At 34.7% G+C, this 24546-nt stretch overlaps 1 protein-coding gene across 2 annotated transcripts in view; it reads left to right on the top strand.

The window, feature by feature from the left end:
• Window positions 1-24546, top strand: part of WDR27 (WD repeat domain 27) — a 90429-nt gene that overhangs the window by 14502 nt on the left and 51381 nt on the right. For both annotated transcript variants that reach the window (XM_014875588.2, XM_088161459.1), the window contains 10 exons: window positions 652-730; window positions 1250-1321; window positions 2445-2548; window positions 3675-3764; window positions 6684-6805; window positions 7379-7512; window positions 9817-9914; window positions 10231-10352; window positions 14289-14386; window positions 23490-23592. In XM_014875588.2, the coding sequence (XP_014731074.2) occupies window positions 652-730; window positions 1250-1321; window positions 2445-2548; window positions 3675-3764; window positions 6684-6805; window positions 7379-7512; window positions 9817-9914; window positions 10231-10352; window positions 14289-14386; window positions 23490-23592 (1022 nt within the window). The remainder of the gene's footprint in view (window positions 1-651; window positions 731-1249; window positions 1322-2444; window positions 2549-3674; window positions 3765-6683; window positions 6806-7378; window positions 7513-9816; window positions 9915-10230; window positions 10353-14288; window positions 14387-23489; window positions 23593-24546) is intronic.

The following is a 24546-nucleotide window of genomic DNA, read 5'->3' as shown; positions in this document are numbered from 1 at the left end:
TTATTAGTGGCATTTGAAGGAACTTCTACACTCAGCATAGGTGAATGTGTCCCAATGCATCTGAGTTTTTCCCTGGCAATATCCACAGAATTTCCCCCTTTACAATGTTTATTTGTCTAGTTTGTTTCTGCTGATATGAAATACTCAGTTTGGAGCTGAGGGATGCCCTCTGGGCTTCCTTATACAGGACTGGGCATGCAGACATTACCTGTGACCTGAGCTGTGTAGGAACACAAATAGGTACAGGTACCCACCAGTGAGCTTATTAAGAATCTTTAGATCCATTCCTTAGCCCAAATATATGGTGTGAATACATTATAGCGAATGCATACAAAGTCTAAGCAGAGGCAGTTAGAAAACACCTTTTTTAACTGAAGTGAATGGTGAAAAAATGATTGAGAGCAGTATTCTTGCTACTTTGAAGTTTAAAGAAGTTCCTACTCATTCACGTTATCGGGTGAGAAATGTTATACAATGTAACAGTTCATATATCTTTTCTCGGCAATCATTATTTTACGGTGATTGGTCATAAATGTGTTTTGTAACAAAAGGAAATATCAAGTATGTGTACTGTGCAAAACTATGTACTTTAACTGTAAAAATATAATATTGGGAAAACATTTTAATGTATATTAAACTATTTTCCTACAGGAGTAAAGAACACAGTAAAAGATAAACCACTGGTTTTCCATAGTAAAATTAAGTCATCAGGATATACAGCAGTACCACGGTGAGTAGAAATTTCACTACTCTTCCTGTCTTATTGGTATGTGATGTTTTTTAACAGAACTGTGTAGTCTCATGACTGTGAAATTAATCACCTGTGAAAAACAGTTATGATGCTATCAAAGAAAATAATTTTTAAAACATATAATAAATCAAAATGTTTACAGCTTCTGGTCATTGGGCAACTTCCTTTTGAAACCCATATTTGGCATCCTGATTCTTTCATCTGACTAGAGTTGATTTTAAGCTCTCAGAAAGAATTGTGTGACAACTTTATTTGTATGGATTTTGACCTTCAGAATGTGCTATTCAACAAATAACTCACAAGAGTCAAGGTCTGAGCTCAGGCATTAGAATATTAGACATTTACATTGTTATCAAAGTGTACATTCTCATATCTATTGACATTACCCACAGATGTAAATAGTAAGAAGGAAATAGTATTGCTTTCATTTGAAAAAAGCTGTTTCTCCCATGCAAGGTTTAATGTTTCATGTAAGAGTGTCTGTTTTCTCTCTCATAGAATGACTATGTTTTCTCCAAATACAAATCTGCAAAAGAAAGAAGTACCAAAGTGGAAGACCAGTTGTAAATGGTAGGTAATCTAGCGATTCTGTTAGAGGAGAACAAATTAAAATAAATTAAACAGATTAAAAATGCTTCTGTCATTGGAGCTTTTTAGTAAGGGTTGCCACTAGAACTAAAAGGCTTGTAAATTTGATATAAAATTTATCACTGCAGCAAGTGATTTGGTTTATCAGACTGTGAATTACATTTGAGTGCTTCATATAGAAGAAAATTGCCTATTTATTTTCTTAGATTCGTGTTGGTAGGAAGAACAGGTGCTAAATATGGTTGGAAGTTAAGTCCCATCGTGTTCTTAAGCTGCAGTTCTAGTCTAAAAAATACCTGAATGTGGTACAGCAAGAAGTGATTTCAGCTCATGCCCCTCATTCACCCCTAAAATCTTGTTACCTTAAGTTAATGCAAACTTCCTCCAATGGATTTAAACGGAGTATGTGTAATAGTACATTGAGCAGTGGAATCTTCATCACTGGTCACAAAGAACAGAAGCTTTTCTAAAGCTGGCATTTTCATGTTAATTTGTGTGGGATGTTAAATGGGGATATTGCACACATTTTTTCTCTTTACTATTATGTAGAGTCTTTGCTTTATGTAATTCAAACATGAAAGAATGATTGATGCTATAATTTTTCTCATTTAAAGAGAGCTGTTAAAGTGTTAAGAAACCCACTTAATAGCTCAAGACTAAGTTTTTGTAAAACTTGCACATATAGGAAGCCTTTCCATGAGTACTTCGATAATATCAGCTTTGGTTTAACACTGTTTTATATAGGTCAAGTAACTTAACATTTTAAGTTTTGTGGGGGATTTTTAGTTAATATTGAATTTTGTCACAAGGTCTTTGTAAACATAGTAGAGTTTACATTCTTTAAATACTTTTATTAGCTATGTGATCTAAGAAATTATTTTTTTGCCAGACTATGTTAATTCTTGATCTTGTGAATTCACAACTCTTAGTGGTAGGAGTAATTTAAATATGACAATTTAAAACTAATTTGGCTCTTACCTTGGATTTGACATATTTTTTTCCAGCAAATATTTATATAAAGATGTTTAGAATAGTTCCCAAAGCACATTTCTTTTGTAACTGAAATTAAGATGTACGGGTTTCTTTCTTTTTTTCTTCTTTAAAGTAAAAATAAAGAATATCCATTGGAAAGCTATCCTCCAATCAAATATGACAAAGAGATATCTGTTACGTGCAAACCAACCCCAATTTTTTGTGTTCAATATTCTGGTAAGTACAGGCTTTATAAAAAGTGCACTTGTATCAGTATGCAGAAAGAAATCCAAAATTTATATGGCATAATTTCTAAAGACTGGGGATTTAGAGTGGATAAATTCACAGAAAACATTTTGGCAAAACCACATACTGTTTGATCATAATTTTTTATCTTGCAAAACCATGCAAGCTGTTGCTACATATGCAACTGGATTTTATTTCTGATTTTATGTCTTGGTTCCTTTTGAATTTATTCTTTGACTTTTCCACAACTACTTGAAAATTAAGAGTTCTTTCACTATGGAATTTGTTTCTAACGCATTTACTTAGTTTCGTTAGGGTGTATTAAATACTGAACTTCTGTTTCAAAATACTCATATTTCTTATATAAATATTATTCAATTATTATAAATCGAAATATAATAAAAAGGAATTCTTCTGTGTGATCCAAAGACAGGCATTTTTCTTAACTGCATTGGATAAATGACTCTTGCAATAGGTTTAGTCAGTTCCAATGTATTTATGATTAAGCAGAAAGCACTTCCTAGATTAGCAATCAAGCATTCTTTCACGTATATAATGATGTCAATGTACACCCTGCAAGGCAAAATGTTTTCAAAATATTTAGGAATTTAAATCCTTGTTAGTATTTTGAGGACAAGAACAACTTTCATCCTCAGGAAATAAAAGCAATTAGATGCAATCAATAACTTTGCTAAAATATATTCCAGCCATCTCTGTTCCCTAAAGAGTTTTGCTAGTACATTTTAAGTATAAATCTTCTTTTAGTTTGAGGAAGAAAAATATGTCTCTCTTTTTGTCTCTTGCACACCCATGCATACACACACAGGCATTAATAAGCCCAGTTTAACAAAAAATTTATTTTTTTTTTTTTTTTTTTGTTAAAATTTTTTTTATTTAGAGAATATGTCAGGATGGGAAATGAATTTGCCTACAAAATCCTACCAAATTCTGCAACACTAATTTGTGATGTTCATACAAAATCAGTGTTAAACATATTAAATTATTATCTATTTTTTGTTTTGTTGTAGTGACATATATGATTTTTATGATTAAAAGAACAAGCATATAAGCTCCTCTTTGCTTTTAGATGTAAATCCTTATATGTTCTTTTTTATAGGGGATGGAGAGCTGCTGGCTTGTGGCCAGGCTGACAAAACCGTGCTGATATTCAATTCCAATCTCACTGATGTGCATAATGTTTTTTCAGGTAAATTATATTATAAAAGATATAGTAAATGGTTGAGTTTGAACATCAGCCTGATAACAAGAGAGTACTGATGATTAAACATGTAAAATTTATTTCTCTGATTGCTTAATTTTGTCCTAGAATTAAACTGACTACTAGATATTCCCATTTCTCATTTTTTTGGTGAGGTAAGAGGCAATCTTATTGAAGAAGAAGATTGAAATCTTCATAATGATGTATATTACAATAATTAAATAATTAAAAATTAAATTATTAATAATTTAAACAATTAAATCATTAAATAATAATTAAAGAGAAACAATAAAGGCAATATGTTGCAACAATAATGCATGTCTATATTGTAGCAGTATATTCTGATAGTTTATTAGCCAAAAATTGACTGTGATAATTTGGCAAAAGATGTGTTTGCTTTGCAACTCCGGACTTCCTGAGAATAACCCTTTAAACAAAGAGGGACTATTCCTATGAAGAAATCCACAACTACCGAGGTGTATGCATGTGTAAAAATGTATTCTTTAAAATGAGTCTTAAACACCACATTATGTCTAAATTTCTACAGGAACAATCTGTTAATTTTTTTAATAATTGTAAGTGTTATGACTTTAAATCAGTCCTGCTAAATTAATTTTCTGTGAAAGCTCATAATAGAAAATGAATGCTTTTACTAGCTGACCCTAGCAAGTATTAAAACCAGACTATTTAAAGAAATTTTAGAGAATTATTTCTAAGTAAATAACTCTCACAACTGATTCGTGAAAACAGTTTTTCTTTTTGAGTAATTTTCATTCTATTTAGTGGAAGAAGTTATGACATTAAAGAGGCAACATTACTAATATCCTTCTCGTGTGAGGAGATTGATGAAAATATACCTTGTGGACAGAGTAATGGGGCCTTTTCTTCTACAATAGCAAGTTCTTAAGCTTTTCACTGTTTTATTTCATTGATGCCTTTAATAATTTGTGTCTTTTTATAAAATGATGCACAAGTCTGAAAAGCAATGTAAATCACATTCTGCTGTGTAGTTCTTTTCAAAAGCAGCATAAATCTTGAACTGCCAGGTAAAGTAATGCATGGGATTAGGAACCACAAACCATTGGTTGTCTAATTAGTTGCTTGTTTCATTTCACATTGTTTTTCTGTGCTGTTCGGATTACCTGTATGCAGTCACCTGTTTACTTGCTACTTTCGATGCTCTTGTTTTAGAAGTGTCATAATATATTGTGTTCCCATGGCAATGATTGCATTATTCTTACTTAGAGCTGCAACCAATGGCAATGTAAAATTTTCTTTTTTTCAAGAAATGGAAATTTTATCTAAAAATTTTAGCTTAAAAGTTTCAGTTTCAAGGCAGCATCAACATCTGAATATTGCTGCTTATCAAAGGCCATGGCTTTATAAGGCAGCATCAGAGGAATGGTATAACAAGTTTTGCTGTTAGCCTAATTTATTCAGTCTTGTTCCTAGAAGGGTTCATTTACAGTTTTAAGTAGCTCTTCATTCTTCTTCAGTGGTGACTCTTCAGGTGTCTGTGTCCTGTAGTGAAGTGCAGGTAATGTTGAACAGCTGTAAGGAGTTAGAGCCAGCATGGCCTTTCTGAAGAAGTCGTTTTACAAAACCAGCTGCTGTTCTTCTCAGTGTGCTCCAGGACTGGGGAACCCTGACTAATGCCTGTTTTGAATTTTACTGGGCTCTTTCAAGCCAGCTGGAATCTCCTTCACTGTGCTTTGGGACTGAGAGGCCTGGAAAGCAGAGATTCTTAAGCTTTTTGCATGGCTCTTCCAATTTTCCAAACCTCAGATTTTCCTAAAGTTTCTCAGATTCTTTACTACTTTGGAAGACTACTTCTTATGTTCTTTTTTGTTTGTTTGTTTGATTGGTTTTGTGTTTTGGGTATTTTTCTTTAATGCAGATTATTCAAGGCTTCCAAATATTTTTAGAAAATCAAAGCCTTTAAATGGAGCTTTGTGTTGAGAACAAAACAGGAATAATACCTATATATGTATTTGTGTAGTACCTTTGCAGTTTTCTGGTGAAAATTCAGCTGTTTGGTAACTGGGAATTAAAATAGCTCACTTATAAGACTTTTTGTAGACATATGTCTAAAAAATGAAATATCTCAATTGCTGCAATAGATTTAATAGCCTTCCTGTAATTTCAAGCAAACTATTTTTTTATATAAAACTTCCGTTGACTAAAGATCAAATGTGCACAAGAGGGCAGCATAAGAACTTTGAATGTTTTATGGATAGATGAAATTCATCAGAGTTCATCTGACAAATTGCAATAGCATCCATCAAAGTCTGTAAAATTTGATTGGCATGTTCTTTTTTGATCTCTTTTATCAGCTTCAACATAATGTTAGATCAAATTAATTTAAATTTTTGAATATTGTTTCTGGCTTTTAAAGTTCTTTCTTTGTAAGTTTGCAATCTTGTTTTTAATAAGCCATTGAAGCGGCATGATAATTTTATTTTGACAAAAATAGTTAGCTCAGTAATAAAAGGTTAATAAATAAAACAAAGTACTCCAACTATTTTTGATGACTTAAAGGGCTTCCAGACAATGATTAAGTTAAAATTTCATTATAATATAATACTCAGATTCTTTTTTTAATACTGAATGTTTGCTTAAATTTAATTTCAAGGATATTTCCTGAAAGTCCTCTTCCAAAACTTTGAAAAATTAGAGTTGGATTTATTTTTGTCTGTTTATTAATGAGAGACATTGTCCCATGGTTTTTTGTGGAAGAAAATTTCAATAGATGGTTTACAGCCAGTTTTAGTCCAACCATTTGAAACCTGTACTTAGAATGTATTTTAATGTTGTGCATAATTATATTAAAACAATACAAGTAACTCCAGAGAAATTTATTAATGCAAGAAATGGGCTTTATGATATTTCCATTATTATTTTTATTAGGTCATGATGGAGCAGTTAACTCTGTTGGCTGGAGCCATGACAGGAAGTGGTTAGTTTCTGCATCAGAAGACAGAACTTTAAGGGTCTGGTCAGTCTGCAAGAAGGAACCTGCCTTAATTCTGGTAATTGGAAACTTCCATTGATTTGGACACAGAGAACACTGTTTTGCATCTACTTCTACTTCTGTTCATATACTTCTGTTTTAAGAGCTTTGTCGAAAGAAAGAATTTCTAGAGCTACTGAGTGGTGACTCCCACTGCTCTGACGATCTGGGTGATCTCCATTTACTCCAAATAAGGTTTTTCTCATGATAATTTAGGAAAAGAAAAAATCAGCCTTGTTAAAAAATAACTAGTGGGCATGTCTGGAAGGTTGGCTGGTCTGTACATTGTATTTTTATTGGCTTAGCTCTGCTTTACTTTAGTCAACTCCCCAGTTCAAAAAGAAATTCAGAGTATGAAGCTAGATTGTATTAGATTCAATTGACTATAGATGTACTGCCAGCTAATTTAAGCAGAATGAAATCTTTTTTTCTGAGTGTAATAGATGTCAAAAATAAGAAGGGCCACTATGTAGTAGTTTAACCTCCTAGCCTATGATCAGGATGACAGGGAGGCTCTGCCTTAACACCAGGAGTCTCAGACAAAAAATACTTGTGTTTGAATCCAGTCTTAATAAATTCCTTTATGTTTCAGGGTAAAGAGAAGTTCCATAAGACTGTACGCTTTGCACAGTTTTATTTTATAGATACATTTATATTGCTGTGTTGTGGAGCTGAATTTCATCTATTAAGTTTCCATCTAGACACAACCAAGGATGACCTAAAACGGTGAGTTCATTTCTCATTAATAAATCAGTGAAAGTACTCTTAGCATTTGATCTGGGATTTTGTGTGTGTGGAGGTGAGCTGAGGGGGCAAAAATATTACAGAAGATAAAAACTGAACAAATGGTAAAAGCTACTTGCCAAATATCTTTGTTTTGAGTGGAAGAACAAAAAGAATTAGGGCTAAAACACTGCAGTCTTAGTTGATATTGTGAATGGTATGTCCTGTCTTTTGAGGATATTAGACAGTATTGGGCTGCATCCTTAGATGGCAAAAACTCCTCTATTTCCTTCCTCTGTTTCCTTGGTAGTTTTGCTGCTGCACAGAAAAACATACTAAGAACAAGCTTAAATACATTTAGGAATAGGAGTGGTCTCCTGGATTGAGGCATGAACCTGCTATGTGGAACTTCACTGAAACATTAAATGTTCAGACAGAATTAAGTAATAGTTTTCTTCATAATCTGCTTGCATAGTTTATTTTACTCGTGAATTCTTAGTTTATGGAGATATTAATAAACCAAAAATAGTAACCCAAATTGCTGCATAAACTTCAATTTCTAAGAGACAACGAATGTACAGTGTCCAGCTCAGAGCATCCACAAAACCTGCCTGAATTTTAAATAAGTTGCACTTTGAATTGAACCTGTATAGGGCATGTAGCAAATGCATTGTGTAAAAAAAAAATACAATTTTTAAATATACTAAAATTCCTCTTTTATTTTTTTAATAATGGTTGATTGATTTCTTGGTTGGTCGGTTGATTTGCTTTCTATGTGAAATTCTACCTGGGCCATGCCCTGTGAAATATTTATCTATGTAGTAGTTTGCAGTGTAGAAGCAAGATACTTCAGCCAATTCAAACAATTGTTATTGCATTTGGGAGCAACTTAATTCTTTTAATCATCCTCTTTCAGCAGAGGAAAACTTCATACTGCCTTCATTAGATTGTTCCTATTATATCAGTCAGCTTATTTAAAGTTAACTTGGGTAGATTTACTGAAAAAATAGAGATAAATAATTTGCTCTTGACGTCTAGTGCAGTTTATTTTTTAGTTTATTTGAATAAAGTACTCATGGAAACTAGAAGAGGTTCTTGGATTAAATTGCAAAACACTGTATTATCTTCTGCTTCACCATCACTGCTAAAGTAGTTCTGACGTCCATCTGAAAAGATCAGCAGACCATTGTTAGAGAATAACAAGGAAAGGCAAAAACCAAGTCACTAAGCATTTTTCTTTTGAACAGATCTGGCTGACAACCATATTGCTTTTGTCAAATGATCTCAGTTTTGCAAACTTTTAGCATTGTTGGAAAGAAACAGTAATGATTCCTACAGCATGTCATGCATGGACTTTTGCACTTTCATTAGACAGACGTGCTAAAATGCAAGTATAATATTAACTGTTACACAGGAATTATTTTAACACTGTGCAGACAGTGTCCAGCAATGGCTAAAACCCTAGTGTGTTATCAATGCTGTATTGACCTCAAGTCAAAAACACAGCATCATACAAGCCACTATGAAAAAAATTAACTCCAACCAGACCCAGTACACTTGTTATTAACTCTGTGTTCCTTAGGTGACTTCTATAAAAATCACACTCTTCTTGCCCCACATATCCATATGCACGGAGTTGTTTTCTGTTTACTGTAAGAATAGATCCATGTTGCCTATGTAGATGTATTTCAGTAAGCAGAAAGCTTTAATTATACTGAATAACAACACAGTTTTGTGTTGTGTAGTATAAAAATGTCTGAAGCCATTTTAGAGGTTTTGGCATGTTTGCCACCTCTGCATGGAGCTGGCAGGTAATCCACAGGACCTTAAAGAGTCTTGTTTATGTTGGGAAGAAAAATTTCTTTGGTAGTGTGTGATGAGCCCCTTATTCCCCTCCCATCTAAGTGGAAATTATTCTTTCCTCACTGTTTTCTCCTCATTTTCTTCTTGATTGTCCTATCATCAGCACATTAAACGCTACTCTGAAAGCAGTGACATATCTGCTTTCTGAACATAGATACTTCACAGATTTTTTTTTCTTCAACATTTTCAGTATGCATACAAGATTATTTTAGTGTTTCATGTTGATGGAAGGTCAATCTTCTGTATATGAATATCATGGGTTTTTTCATCCAAATGAGTTTGGTTACCAAGTTTTTTAGTAGAGTTCAACAATAAGGCAAAAGATCTGTTGCTTTAATTTTTATAAATGAAAGAAAGCATTTTGATTTGTGGTTCCAGTGGGAGTTTACTGGTGACTACAAATCATATTTCCTTAACACTAACATTCATTTGGTATTTTTGCAGGTACAAACAAAGGAGTGTTTGCAAATTGGTACAGAAATTTCCCATGACTTCAACAATGGAGATTACTAGCCTTTCAGCAGTAAATGAGTTCTATTCTTGTATCCTTTGTATTTCTTTTTTTCTTTGTAGTTCTTTAGACTTAATGACACGGACAACAGCTAAAGTAAGTAGCATTTGATTATTTACTACTCCTTTTCTATTAGAGTAAAAAACTTGTAATTTTTTGTGATGTTGAACTTCATCCTTAAACTTGTAGTGCTGTAGGCATAAATTTGTAGTGCTGTAAGATTTTTGGTGTTCCTCATAGAGCAATAAATACAGCAGAGTTTATACATATATTTATTTATCTGTATTTTTATCTATATGCTTTTGTTCCTTTAGATAAGTTTAACTTTAACACAGAGAACTCTACAGATATTGTACTGACAGCTGGCAGCAACCGAGCATTGGAAGTTTTTGACCTCAATGCAGGCTGCAGCACAGCAGTGATACAGGAAGCTCATGTTAGATCGGTCCATCAGATCTGCCAAAATAAGGTATATACTTTATTGAATTTTATTTGTAGTACCACTACAACATCATCAACGAAGAAATCAGAGGCTCAAAGTAGAATTGATCATAATCTATAAGTTTTTAGGGGTTAGGGAGGATGGGCAAGAACATGAGTCTGTGTGATAGGTCCATACAGATTTCATTTGTTCTCTAGTGTAAAGGAGGGAGCAGTGAGACTGATTGAATGATCTTGCTATTAGAGAAGTGTTTATTATCTTTTGCCTTACTTGTGCTAAACTGTAATACCGTAGTTCAACAGGAATTTTTCCTTATATAAGTGTTCTCTTCTGAAGCTCAATCTGACACTGTGTGATTTATTCTGAAACTTTGGAAACAGCAATCAAAATAAAAATTTCTCAGTATTACAATAGAACAGATGATTTAAAATTCCTCATCCTTGCTCTTCTTTTTTCCTTGAAGACTGATTTGAGTGTCTGTAATTTTTATGGTACCATATGTTCTGGAATGCCTGCTGTGTTAGGTCTGGTTGAATGTGGTGCTTCATTCCCAGCTGGAAAGTCCTTTCTTCTGTGGGTTTAAAACAGTTCTTTGCTATTGCTGTTGTAGAGCTCTTTGCGGGTTTTCCTTATAGAGATGTGATCTGGTAAAACACTTAAAATTGTGCTAACTATTTCAGTACTGTTTGTAACATATATAGGCTTAAAGCTTTGGCTTTTCTTTTTGCTGGGTCAGCTTAGTATTCAGGTTATTTAATCAAGAAAAACTTTAAAGCTGTAGGCAAGTACTCACTTGGGAAAAAACCCTAGATGTATGTGGTATAGCAAAGAAAACTGACCATTTGAGGGGACAATTATACATCAAGGTTCTCTGTTTTTTTTCCACTTATATAAAACTAATACTTTAGATAAGTCAATAGGATCAACTATCTTATTACATTGGATAGTTCAAAGTTATTAGAGCAAATATAACTGTATTTTCTTTGAGATGATATGCTAAAATATTTTATAGACTTATAGAAATGTGCAGAATTCTGTGTGCAAACTACATCCTGTTTAAAGTATGAAACATACTGGAATCTGAGGTTCTCTAGTGAGGAGATATGATTCAATGGAAAAAAAATCTGTGGAGAGAAACAGTTGATGCTGAAGATCCAGTGCCTACACCCCAAAATTTATGATGGCTTTCCTTTGGACTATTCCTAGTCTCATTGTGTGGACTAAATGCTCATTTGTGATTGCAGTATATATATATATTCTAGAAGTGCATTTTCTAGTTTAGATTAATGCATATCAGTTCTCATGTACCAAGACTGTTTTGTGATTCCACCTGAACAATAGTAAATGGGCATAATTGTAAAATTTACTCATTAAATTAATAAAAAAGAAAATCTACCTTGAGGATCTTGGGACATGATAGAGAAAGTATGTTCCAATTAAATGTAGAAGAAACCTGTTAGCAAATTATGAAATACCTAGGATATCCTAGAAACCTAGATGATCAGCATGACATTTTCTTGTTTTTGATTTTAGACAGAAACAACTGCAAGCAAGTATATGTAATTTGCCATGTAATGACTTTGATATTAAATTGTTCTTTTGATCTGTTCTAGAGATTGTTTGCAATTGCCAGTGTGTGAAATTCATCTCAGCCTGCAGTGTGTTGATTGAGCTTGTTATAAGTCCATTGCTTTTTATACTAAATTTTAAGAGACATAGTAAAATGAACTGATTGAAATATCAAAATCATCTTCCTGTCTTAGAGTTTAGGAATGGCTGAGATACCAAAATAGATGGCAATTTGAGATCAAACCACAAAGATTCAGAGCTTTAGTGTTAATCATACATTTTTAATGCTGCAAAACATATTCCTTGAACAGAAATCTGTCATTGTGAGCCACAAATATTTGGATGGCATTATGTTCTGCTCACACAGTTACAGAGTACACTCATTTTCACAGAAACAGCAAAATCAGTTTTCTGTTCAGACCCTTTTGTTTCAAAATTCATTGGTCCATTGGTTAGGAAGTCTACTTGATGTGAAGACTGGAAAACATAATGGGTAACTCTGAAATTTCAGACAGTTCCTTTTTTCCTAACCATAGTTGCAATGCTGGCCAAAGTCTAAGATCACCAGAGGATATGGAATTCTTTCTGATACGTCTGTTGAACGGTGCCTTTAGTCTAAGCCAGCTGCACTCCTTGGATTACATAAGTGCTGTTCATACGGAATTAGTGAAGGGAAGAGGGATTCTGTAGAACCATATCCTCCTTGAGGTTAAATTTTATGTGAAGGTTGCAATGTAGTTAATCTAGAGAGAAGCTGAGAAGGGATTACCGTGGTGGATGAGGAGGCTGACAGGGCAGAAGAAAGGGATTTGTCTATGAGAATGAAAGGATAGCTTCAAGAGTGTGTGGGAATATGCTACTTTTTGCATCAGATTCTCATAAGTAATCGATTATTATAAATTGATGAACTATAAAAACACAAAGTGATAAATAAAACTCGGCTTGCATATTATCCCAACTAGCATGTATTTTCTTGTATCAATATTCAGTAGCAAATGTAGTTTGAAGGTACAAGTATATGTATTAATAAAGTATATTGCTGACAAAATTTCAGGCCAGAGAAGGAGCAAATGGATTGTACTTCTTACCTTCAGGTTTTTACTGTATTCTGTATATTCTATAGTAAAGCAGTAAAGCACAAAGTAAATGTCTATATGTCAATAGAACTGTTTATTTTGGACTCTGTGACCAGTGCTGACTGCAGCAAGGGATGGCAAGCAAATATTTCAAAAGCACAAAAAAGAGTGCTCTGTGACTTTTAATGAATACTGTCCTTTGGACTACTACTGTCTTTGTCTTTTGCATGACTCTTTTCTTTATAGTTATACAGAGTTAATGTGAGAATGTGTAGACTTTGTTGGGAAATGTGGTGCACAGTACATTTTAATTCATTTCTTAGAGCAAGCTACACACCAACTTTCATAATGAATAGAAGATTCCTGGCAGTGAAATACTGATTGCAGGAAATTACCTTGAGGTTTCTGTGATGTATTCAGCCAAATCAAAAAAGTGAATGGTAAAAAAAGGAAAGAAAGTGTTTTAACTCTTTCAGCTAGGTTCCCTGGAGAAAGAAGTTTTTATCCAGCAAAAAGGCTGGGATTTGGCAATGTGGATGTTAAAATATCAGAGGTTTTACACTGGATTTAATTATTTAAGAGTATGAAGCCAAAATTGGTCTTGTGGTGAATGAATGCAATTGCTACTGAAGTCAGTGGAAATTGGACACTTAGCCCAGGGCTAACCATGTCTTATAATTAATTGTAGAACTAACCTTTGCTCCCTCCCTTTCACTGCCCTTATTTGCTTCCCTTAACATCCTGTAATGTCTTGTGCAATCACAAAAAGATCTTCCTCTGTTTCTCATGATGGATCCCATACCCCGAATTTAGTAATCCCCATTAGTCTGTGAGGTGCCCCAGAAAGCCTGTCTCACTGACCATCCTGGTGGGTGTCAGCCCTGGACCAAAGGGCTCGTGGCTGTCCTGGGACAGCTCTGAGAGGAGTCGAGGCTGTGCTCTATTTCTCTGACTGGGTTATGGGACTTCCTCCTCATGCACTCTTTCCTCTTTGCTCCTTTGTGTATGTGCAGACAAGCTTTATTTCACATAACCTAACAAATATTTACAGTTTATTTCTTAGATGGATTAAATTCTCCACGGAGAGAGCGGTTGGTCACTGGACCAGATTCCCCAGGGAAGTGGTCCCAGCACTAAGCTTGTCAGAGCTCAAGATGCATTGGTACAATGCTCTTGATCATATGGCATAATTGTGCAAGGAGCAGGGAGTTGGACTCGGTGATTCCTATAGACCTCTTCCATCTCAAGATATTCTGTGACTCTGTAAATAATTAATGCCATGAGAATAGTTACCTGAAACTGATTTATTGTTTTACAGGGATCATCTTTCAGCACTCAGCAACCTGAAGCTTACAACCTTTTCCTGACCACAGCTGCAGGTGATGGCATCAAACTGTGGGATTTAAGAACACTGAGGTAAGAATGAACTAGGTACCTTGGAATAAAAGGCCATGCTTTATCTTTATTTAGAATTGTCATGCTTGCTCTCATATACCAGTAGAAATTTAGATATGGAATCTGAACTACAGGCTGATTGAAGTTTACTAGTTTTTAGAGACCAAAGAAAGTGCTCATTCCTCAATTATAGTTAGTTATGTGGAAGCCATTAAATATTTAAGATTTACCACCTATGATTACCCACCTTTGTAAATCTAATAGTATATATATAAAAGTGCACTGAACTGAATGCTAATGGTATTTCCAAAGCAGCATGCCATTACTGTTAGAAGAGGTAAAATCTATGATCTATCTTCTGAAAAATTAAAATTGCAAAAACATTTTTATAAACCATGTATATACCGATATAAGTTTGCATGATACATTATTATGAACTCAGAATTAAATGCTACACTGTGTCTAAACACCTTTCAGTGTTGGGAAGGCCTGGGGACTAAGGAATAAAACATCAAGGAGGGAACATTGCTCAGGAAAAGTAATACCTGGGGCAAGTTCTGTTGTGCAGGCCAAAATAATTATGTTTAAAAGAAAAGGGGTTTGGGCAGGAGGATGTTTAAGTTTTAAAGAATAATTTCATATTTGCTTTCTGTGTATGTAAATATATCTATGGAAAGATGTCATATAATTTTCTAGTACTGAATTTTCTATTTCAGCAATCCTTAATGAGCCTTTCATTTATTTCCATCTTTCTGTGGTAAGAATACATTAAATCTATAGGGGGCATATGTGTTCTTTCCAAAATCATTGCTGTATTACTTTCACTCAATGCCAGAAAGTAATGAAACTAGAGACTGCTGGGGTTGGAATATCTTACCTTCTTATGTTTTTCTAATAAGCTGCTCAAACTCTGTTTCTGAAGAGTAATGAAAAAGTAGAAAGCTTTTCACAGATCACTTATCTGTCTCTTTGTTTCTAAATACTAATGTAAGTAAAGTTCATGAATGGTAAAATAGTTAAAGTGTAAAATCTGGGCAATCAATTAAATGAATGTATATTGAGAAGAAGGAACTAATTTATGTATGTTCTTGCTGTATATTTAATTTGGCTAGGTCAGTGTATTCTAGTGTCCACTGTGTTCTATTAGCCAAGCTTCAAAAAGTAGTTCAAGTCCTTAATGACAGATATTTTAAGGGTGCTTGTGAGGTACTATGTACATGTGTCTGTTTGTTACACATTACACAGTGATCAGTAGTATTAACTCTTATGGAGAAGAAATAGAAAAAATAAATAATTGTTTTTCACTTGCTAGCAATTTTCAAGGAAAAAAGCAAACCACATTTTCTAAAATGAAATTTTCTACCATTGCTCAGACCAGAGACTGAGTCTTCTATATTTTTAAATCTGCTCCTGAGTTCTCAAAAGGAGTAAAACTGTTCAATTTTTCCTATGTGTTCACCAGGTGTTTTTCAGATAAATAAATTTAAAATGTCTGAGTTTGGAAAACTCTGAACTTGGAACAAGTCTCTGCTGAAGTGTTAGGTCTACTATGACAGTTACACAGACTGAACACTTTTGCTTGTTTTTTTTGTTCATAGGTTTTATCCAATCAAATCCAGTCCATCCCTTGCACTGTTGAGTACTTACAGGAGAGATTAGTGCCTAAACAACCTTATGGTAGGCCAGTACCTTTCATCTTGTAAAGTTGTTGATTTGTAAAGTTGATGCATCAACAACTGTTTCCAGTCCCTCTGGAACGAGCTATCTTTGTTTCTACCTTGGGTTTGCCAGAATAGGGTTTGTTTAGTGAAATCTTTGTCCAGTGCTCTTGAAATATAGCAAAGGTAAGTCCACCTTCTCATTTATACTGTTTGCAGTGTTGTGGATAGTAACACTAACTGCAGTATCTAACAAGATTTATTGTTTGTTGATTTTGTTCTAGATGTCAACAGTGAAAATTGTTTTGTTTTTCCTAAATCTGTTTGTTGCCCTTGAGAATCTATCCATTGTTACTTTATTTAAAAATTCTGTAAAGTACAAAATTTTGATTAAATAAGGGGAAAAAATCCCTTTAGCACAGTGCTCTTCAAAGCTGCTGTTGAAAGCATAGGAAATAATTTGTAGAATAACTGTACAATTTCCTTGGGGTTTTTTTATTCAGTTTCTTTGATGATGGCTCCTTTTCATATGACATTCATTCCTTTTCTCACAAATGGCTGAGGAATTATAGCAGGATGCTCAGGTTCTTTTTTGATCTGCATAAATTAAATCTTCAAACATGTTAACCTGCCCTACAGATTTAGAAGTTTTGAGTATATTGATATTTTTGCTCTGAGTTCTACAAGAATTTAGCTATCCGACCTGTGTTATCAAACTACAATTTTTTCCCAGTGAAAATTCATTCAACTTTTATTATGTTCTTGAATTTGGTGAAATTATTTTGCAACTTATATTTTCATCATCTTTTCTGGATAAAGCTGTGAATTTGTCTGTCTCTTTCACTATTGATGATCTGGAGGCATTCCAAGATTCCTTCAGAGAGTGCCAGAAAGTCTCATGGATTCCTCTGAAGGTGGTACAAGAGAAGACATTTTAACTTTCTGATGTTGTCAGCCAACCTCACTCAGCCAGGTCATCCTGCCAATAAATGAGAGAATCTTGGACACTGCTAGTGGCTTTTCAATTTACTCAGGCTCCTACTCCATTTGCTTTGAAATGCATGGATTTGTAAAGTTTCATCTGAAGATTTTGAATATTTTTATACTTCTCCTGCATTCTCCTCATTTATAACTAAAGCTAAGAAAACCTCCAGATTATCTACAAAACAGACTTAGGAATAAAGAAGCAAGGAAAATAGTTTTTCTTGGAAGAAGAAAACTATGGCTATTCTTCTTCCAAGTTAGGATAATGAACTACAAGACCTTATGAATACATGCTTTAGAGTAAGATAATGACCTTCAGTCAACTTCCAAGACATTTTGAAGAGCAATATATAAGTCTATATTGTCTAAAAGAATGGAGAACAAGTCAAATTACTTTCTCTTGTGTCCAAGGTGAAAGCAGTGAGTGCAAGAATTAGGCTGAGATGCTGTGGAAACCTGAATGAGAAGAACATTATAGTCACCAGATTCAGGATTCCCAAAAAAGACTCAGAAAAGCCTTTAATGATCAGGAGGTACAAAAAACTAATACATTCTTACGTTTTTGAAGGCGTTGAAGTGTTCTTTCTAATGAAACCTTTTAGACCTCATTTGTCTGTAAGACACAAGAAACTTCACCATTCTTTCTCATACTGCTGTGTCTGTTGAATGTATTTTGGAGACATTGCTACTCTTTCTGAAGTCAGGAATATATTGATTTAGACTCAGCTGTACCTGTTGTCTCCACCAATTAAATTTAATATCTCAGAAAAGTCTGGGTTGGAATGACACAAATTGCAGAGTCCTTTAGACAGGCCAGATATCTCAGAAAATTCCAATACACTAAGCCTCCTTGTCTGCCAGTCCTGCTGTCTTTAGTGGCTATGCTCATGGACACACAGGGTGATGAGATGTACTTTGGCATCCCAGGGCTGTAAAACCAATTGATAGAAACAATATAGAAACTTAGGAATTAATGAACATTCAATTCTCTTACAAAGTAAACTCATAACAACAGGAAGTATCAGACTAGACTAAATATCAGCTGCTTTAATATGTTCATATATCACTTAAATTTCATATGACAGCTTTTAATTCTGCTTTACCAGTCTGGATCTTTTCGATTTCTCACTTTCTCCCACTTGTAGATTAGATGATTCTGTGTTTTGAAAGTCCAGAAGAAAGGAATTTTTTTTCATTCATTCTTTTAGGAAGAAACTATAAATTCATAGTGTTGCATTCTTCACTTTGTTAAATTTAGAATATTGACTAAATACTTAGTAGCATAAGCTCACATTGCCTAGTAAAGTTACATGCATACAGATATCTTCATATTTGGCTGATAATGAGAAAAATTGTTTATCCAATTTTCTGCAGTTTCTCTTGCATGTTTCATTCCAAGGAGTCCGTTTCCTCAAGAGAGGTTTTAGAATGTGAAGTACTGTAAAATTTTCTTCCCCAAGGCAATTTTCAGATCTCCTGTAAAGGTTTTAGTCACTTATGTGGACCTTCCTTTCTCATCAGTAAATTATGGCTAAAGAGGCAATGCAATAAAGCTTCATCCTTCTTTGTGTTGGTAATTGTGTTACCTGGCTTGACCTCAGATTTTCAAGTGCATCTTTACTGAAGTGACAGGCTGCACTGTGATGACCCTCACTGCCCCACTGGGCCTTAATTGCCCTGACCAGCCTTGGAATCCCACCCATGCACTCTCTGCTCCTCGCTTCAGGCTGTAGAAGTCTTTGGAAATGAGCTGACAGAAGCTTCATGAGGTTCAGCAAAGGGAAGTGCAAAGTCCTCTTGGCACCAAAGGCAACCCCCGGGCACCAATACATGCTGAGGGGGGCAGCTACGTGGAAAACAGCTTTGCAGGAAAGGACACCAAGACGAACATGAGTCAGAAATGTGCCCTCGAGGCAGAGAAAGTTTATGATGTGCTGGGCTATATCAGGAAGAGTGTTACCAGCAGGCTGTGGGAGGTGATGCCTCCCCTCTGTTTAGCACTGGTGAAGCCACACTGGCTCTGTGTGAGCAGTGAGGTTGGGTAATCTGACCTCCAGAGCTCCTAACGACCTCAACCATGACTCAATCACTTTGTGATTCTGTGAAAATAGCATTTTTCTTTACTTGCCACAGAAAAGGTAGGGTATGGGAAACATACTGGGGAAGCTGATGTAAGATTGACTAAGAGATCAAGATGTACAATAACAGATGAAATTGAAAATTAATTTAGAAGGCAGGAATGGGTGCTGTGCATATTGCTAACCCAGAAATTGAGAGAGCGGGGAAGAGTTAGTGCAGCCCAATTTGGAAGTCTGGGATGCTGCTATGGTAGTGTGAGGAGGGAGATGTGGTAGGTGCTCGATTACTGTTGCAGGTAATAAGAATAGCAGGGACAAAGTGTTAGGAGGAGCTCCCAACACCCAACACACTAACACCTCTGGTGGCAGGAGCTGCCTGCCTCTGAGTCACACTCTGACCAGCTGAGAAATGGAAGTTCAGCTGTTGAGCTATGCTGTTTGGTGCTGAAATAGCCATTTTTCATCTCCTGAAAGAAACAAAAAAGGAAGTGGTTGCTTTACAGACCACAGTGAAGACTTGAGGAATATTGAACTACTTGCATAAACCGAATTGCTTCAGCAGAATACTCTGCTACATGATAATGCTTTGATGTATGATCCCAGAGAAAATCGGTTTCACCTCCTTTCAGCCTCTGAAAGAATTTGCCAATTGTATGAAGATATTATTAGACATTGAGGCAAAATCTCCAAATAGTGTTATGATGCTGTGCAACTAGATCATCAACTCCTCTGGCAACATATTTTAGCAGAATTCCTATAGCTACAGGGAATTCACCTCATACATTTTCTCACAATTTGAGACCTTAGGGTCAGGCATGCAGTTTGAATTTTGAGATATTTTTCAGTTTGCATCTTCACTGTGAACTAGCTGCTTGACATCATCCTAAGCAAGATACAAATATACAGCAACTCAGAATTTGATTACTTGTTGGTTTCTTATGAACATGAGGATCCCATGGTTAGCCATATTTTTTTTTTTATTTTTTTTTCCCTTGGAGATTTTGAGTCTAGTTATCCAGATTCTGAGGGACAAAAGAGTGTCTGGAGTTCCTTCAAGTTTGGGACTGGAGGTGCACAACAGTATAGAGGATGGGGAGCTATGGTGAAAATATTGGGAGCTCCTATGTGAAGGGTTTGGTGTTTCAATGAAACAATACCCATGTGTACAGTACATTTAAAGTAGCTACCACTACTGTCAAATTATACTCACATTTTGCAGAGCCTTAGTAGATCTGCTGGTACTGAAGAGTCTGTGCAGAAATACCAGAGCACTGGCACAAAGTAATAGAATACAAATGAAAGTAGTTTAAGAAAAAAAAAAAACAACCACACTTTTGTTTGAAATTTTTTAATGCATCAAGCAGAATGAAATAGACTCCTTTGTGAGGGTATTCTCTAATGTATTAAGAGACACACATTCCAGTATCTTTCTCTTCCAAAGATAGAAAAAGATAGTATATTTTTTCTAATATTATTCAAGACTTTTTTACTACATAAAACGATACATATTTTGGAATGTAGACTAAAAGATGTACAATGGAGAACATAGGGAAAACTTGGCTGTTTGCTGTCCCATGCAATTACCAGATGTTTGTCATGGTAACCCCTGAAAATCTCTGACCAGAAAAGCATTCTTAGGAGGCTGGAGAGCATGCCAGCTGGCCACGTAAAGCCTACAATATCCAAAATAATTTGGATCACCACCTGTTGCTACTTAAAAAAAAAAAAAAAGAAAAAAAAAAAATGCCTGAAAGAAGAAAATCCTTAAAATACTCTAAAATCATACACGTAGTATCTATCTAGTAATTCTATGATTTTTTGACCACTTTTTTTCCATTGCTGTGTTACCTATAGATATCTGGAGTTGATAGATTGAGTAACAAAATTTCTGCTTAATTCTATGTAACATTTAATTGGAATCTGTATTTTTAAAAATGTCTTTTAAAAGTAGAATTTTGAGAGGTTGGGGAAGTAATTAAACTTGTAATGGAACATATATCCTAATAGAATGGAAAAGCTGAACAAGAAAACCATTAAGAAAATAGAATCCAGGGTAGTGGTTATTACTGTGGCTGCACTAGCAAAAGAAGAAAGAGCACCATCCTATGACTGAGACATTGCTTTATACTGCTGTGGTATAACAGAGAAAAGATCAGTGAAAACCTTGGAATCCTGTTAGTTCTTTTGTATCTATTTATAGGTGAATTATTCGAGTTATTAGTCACAAATACAGAGGAATTTCTTTTGAAAGGAAGTTTTTTGCAGTGCTTTATTAGGAGGCTCTTCTGTGAAGAAGACTCCATTGAGAAAATTATCTTTTACAGGCCCTGATAATGAGGTCTTAAACATTTAGAAGTAGTCCTAATAACCAGTACTCTACTTTAGGAAGAATGGTGAACCTGAAGACACCTTCAGGAGGGATAGTGGATATGAATTTTGTTTATTTCTCTCATGAGGAAATTTATTTCACATGATGCTGATGTATCTTACAAGTATAGGATTAAAAAGACTTTTTTTCCTCAAATTCTCTATGTAAAGGCACGTGGAAAAAAAGTCTCCCTGAAATTTGCAAACAGTTCAACTGGACTAGAGGCTAAGTTGTAGGAGAAGTTTACACAATGAATAATATTATGTGGAAGCCTAACTGAGGAGGAGAATGCTGAGGAGGCTGAGGTAGCTACTGTTCTCCTTTACTGTCAGTAAGAAGCTTAAACAGAGGCAGGTTATTCAATAGACCAAATGTGGCCATTGGCTACTGAAAGTCTGTGAATATTCATGAAAAAAACCTGAAGTTAAAAAGTGTTTTTACATCTTAGTAATTGGCTGTCCTCATAAGTTGCTTCTCTTGAACTGTAGTGTTCTCTTCAGTTGGCTTATTTTAGCAGTTTTAGGATAGAACTTGTCTGAGGTGAACTGTGTCTACTGTATGCTCAAAATATCTGTTAATATCAGTAGTTTTGTTATACAGAATAAAGTTCAGAGTTAGGCTCTATAAAATGATGTATTTTCATGCATTTAAGAGTGTCTCTTTTATGCTTTAATAAGTGATGCAATTAAATCAGTCACAAAGCAATGTTTTTGTTCAAGTATGTCTGTCTCACCTGGGTGAATGAAACCAACTTGGCTTTTAGTGCATCCTTACACATACATGCGTGTCTACAACAGAACAATATGGTATAAAAATTTAGAGCTTTCTGCACATAGGTTCAGTCGATTGAATTGACATAGCTTCTGTGATTTCACTGGCCAGGAAAAAGTGTATATCACAGGAGTTGGCAGGAGATATTACTATTTCAATTTTGTTCCTGGACCTAGTATACATAAAAAAAAAAAAATAATATATGACATCTGCATTATGGTGAAGTACGTGAATTTGTTTTGTAAGAAGGGTTGGTTGACAGCATTCATAATAAAGACAAAAGAAGAATGCAGGTTATTTTAAGTCGGTTTTAAAATAATACCTCAAAGGTATAAAAATAAAGTTCTGAAATGAGATATCCATATGTAAATGACAGCTCTGAATGGTGTTGAAACTTGTATTAAAATGTCTTTTAATATTGAGGAAACTCTAAATAATATTTTTTAACATTAATTTTGTGGTGACTGCAAAACTATCATGGCTCTTTACAACCATGTGGTGCTTTTTAAAGGGGATATTAATCTTCATCTCATTGAAAATATTCTTTTTAAGTGGCCCACGTGTGCTCAGCTATTTAAAACATTCTACAATGCTTCTTGGAATATTAACATGAAAAGTAGGAAATTAATTCCTTGAATTAATTTTAAATCCATCCCTTCATTTAGACTGTTTTAACACAGATAGGTTAGAAGTTATCTACAGTTATAGGACAGAGAGAGAGGTATTTTTCACTTTTGAATGTCATTTGGATACTGGCTTTCTTGACTTAGCATATACAACAAATTAATGTATGGAGTAGAAATGTAAATAGGAGACAAAGGTTAAATAGTCAGATTTGGGTGTGAGAAAAGCAAGCAATAATTATTTATGCTATAATTCCACATACTGCATCTTCATTTGATCTAAATAACTTGAGGGAGATTTATAAATCTTCATGGAGCAGACTTTCACAAGACCTTCCCCTTAGCTAACTGATAGGCATCACAGCTCCTCTAATTTCTAATTTTTAATGATGTTTCTAGCTCTGTAAACTAAAAAAAGGCCAAAGCATGGGTTTGGTCATTGTCCTGGGGCAGTTCCATCCATTTTATTTTTAGTTGTTAATGTTCTTTAAAGTCTTTTATTTTTGACAAAATCCTAATTTGTGGATTTGCCTTAGTGAATTTGTAGACTAAGAAAAGCATGAAACCAGGAGGATTTAATGAAATTGGCAGTAAAAGAGGTAATTTTTAGTTGTGCTTAATAACACTGAAACTTCTCTGTAGGTGTGAGCGTCGCTTTGAAGGGCACAGCAGCCGCTGCTATCCGTGTGGAATTGCAGTGTCTCCCTGCGGACGCTTTATAGCCAGTGGATCAGATGACAAATACGTAAGGAGTTCTTGTTTGTTTTCCTCCTAATTGTGCCTAAAAGAGTCTTCTCAGAGGATTCTAGGATTCATTTTAATGTGCATTACTGGGCTCTATGATGCTTTTCATGTAGTTCATTCACATGTAGCAGTTACATATGATTCATGATTATTTTGTCTGATAAATCCCAGAGCAGCTAAATCTTAGCACTCAAAGTAATTGTTAAAATATTGTTTCATAGGTTTCCATATTTGACTCTGAATTGTCATGTGCCATCAAAGATGAGGAGAATGGTGTTCCCTGTAGCACAGCTTTATGTGTTGTATATGTATCTGACCACTAGGAACTCTGTAGCAAATACAAGTTAATTTACTAAAGCTCCCAAATGCAAGGTGATGAATATTTTAATATGGCTTTCTTGTGAACCAATCAGCTGAATAAAAAAAGAAGTTTTTCAACTGGAATTAAAACTTTCTGAACCCTTTGTGCGTGTTTTTTCTTCCCTGACAGGTTCTCTTCTGAATCAATGTCAATCATATTTAAATTATTTAGAAATGAATCCTGAGTAAACGTGTACTGCTACCTTTTTAGAGTTTGCACCTACTTTTAATGCAGTAATGCCTGCAATGTTGGCAGAATGTTTGTCTTGCTGTTTGAGAAGAGATGGATGATTGCTAACATGTACAGTAGGCCTTTGAAACTGGACTGGGGTCAGCTTCATTGCAAACATGTCCTGTCAAAACATCTGGGTAGGAATGCTGTTTAAATTTATTTTAGGTATTTATAGGTTAATCATCAGAACATGACACAGAGTTTCTGGTCAACTTCAAATTCAGAACAAGAGGAATTTACTCTTCTGGCTAGTTTTGAAATACTGGCTCAAATAATGTGTGAAGGTTAGAGATTTTATTGGCAGATTGCTGGATGTTTGGCTATAGGTGTTGTGTTCTTGACATCTTCATAATAAAACGTATT

This window comes from Sturnus vulgaris, chromosome 3 (assembly GCF_052056855.1).
Source record: "Sturnus vulgaris isolate bStuVul1 chromosome 3, bStuVul1.hap1, whole genome shotgun sequence".
Classification (NCBI taxonomy): Eukaryota; Metazoa; Chordata; class Aves; order Passeriformes; family Sturnidae; genus Sturnus; species Sturnus vulgaris.
This window is presented reverse-complemented; position numbering and strand designations above follow the sequence as displayed.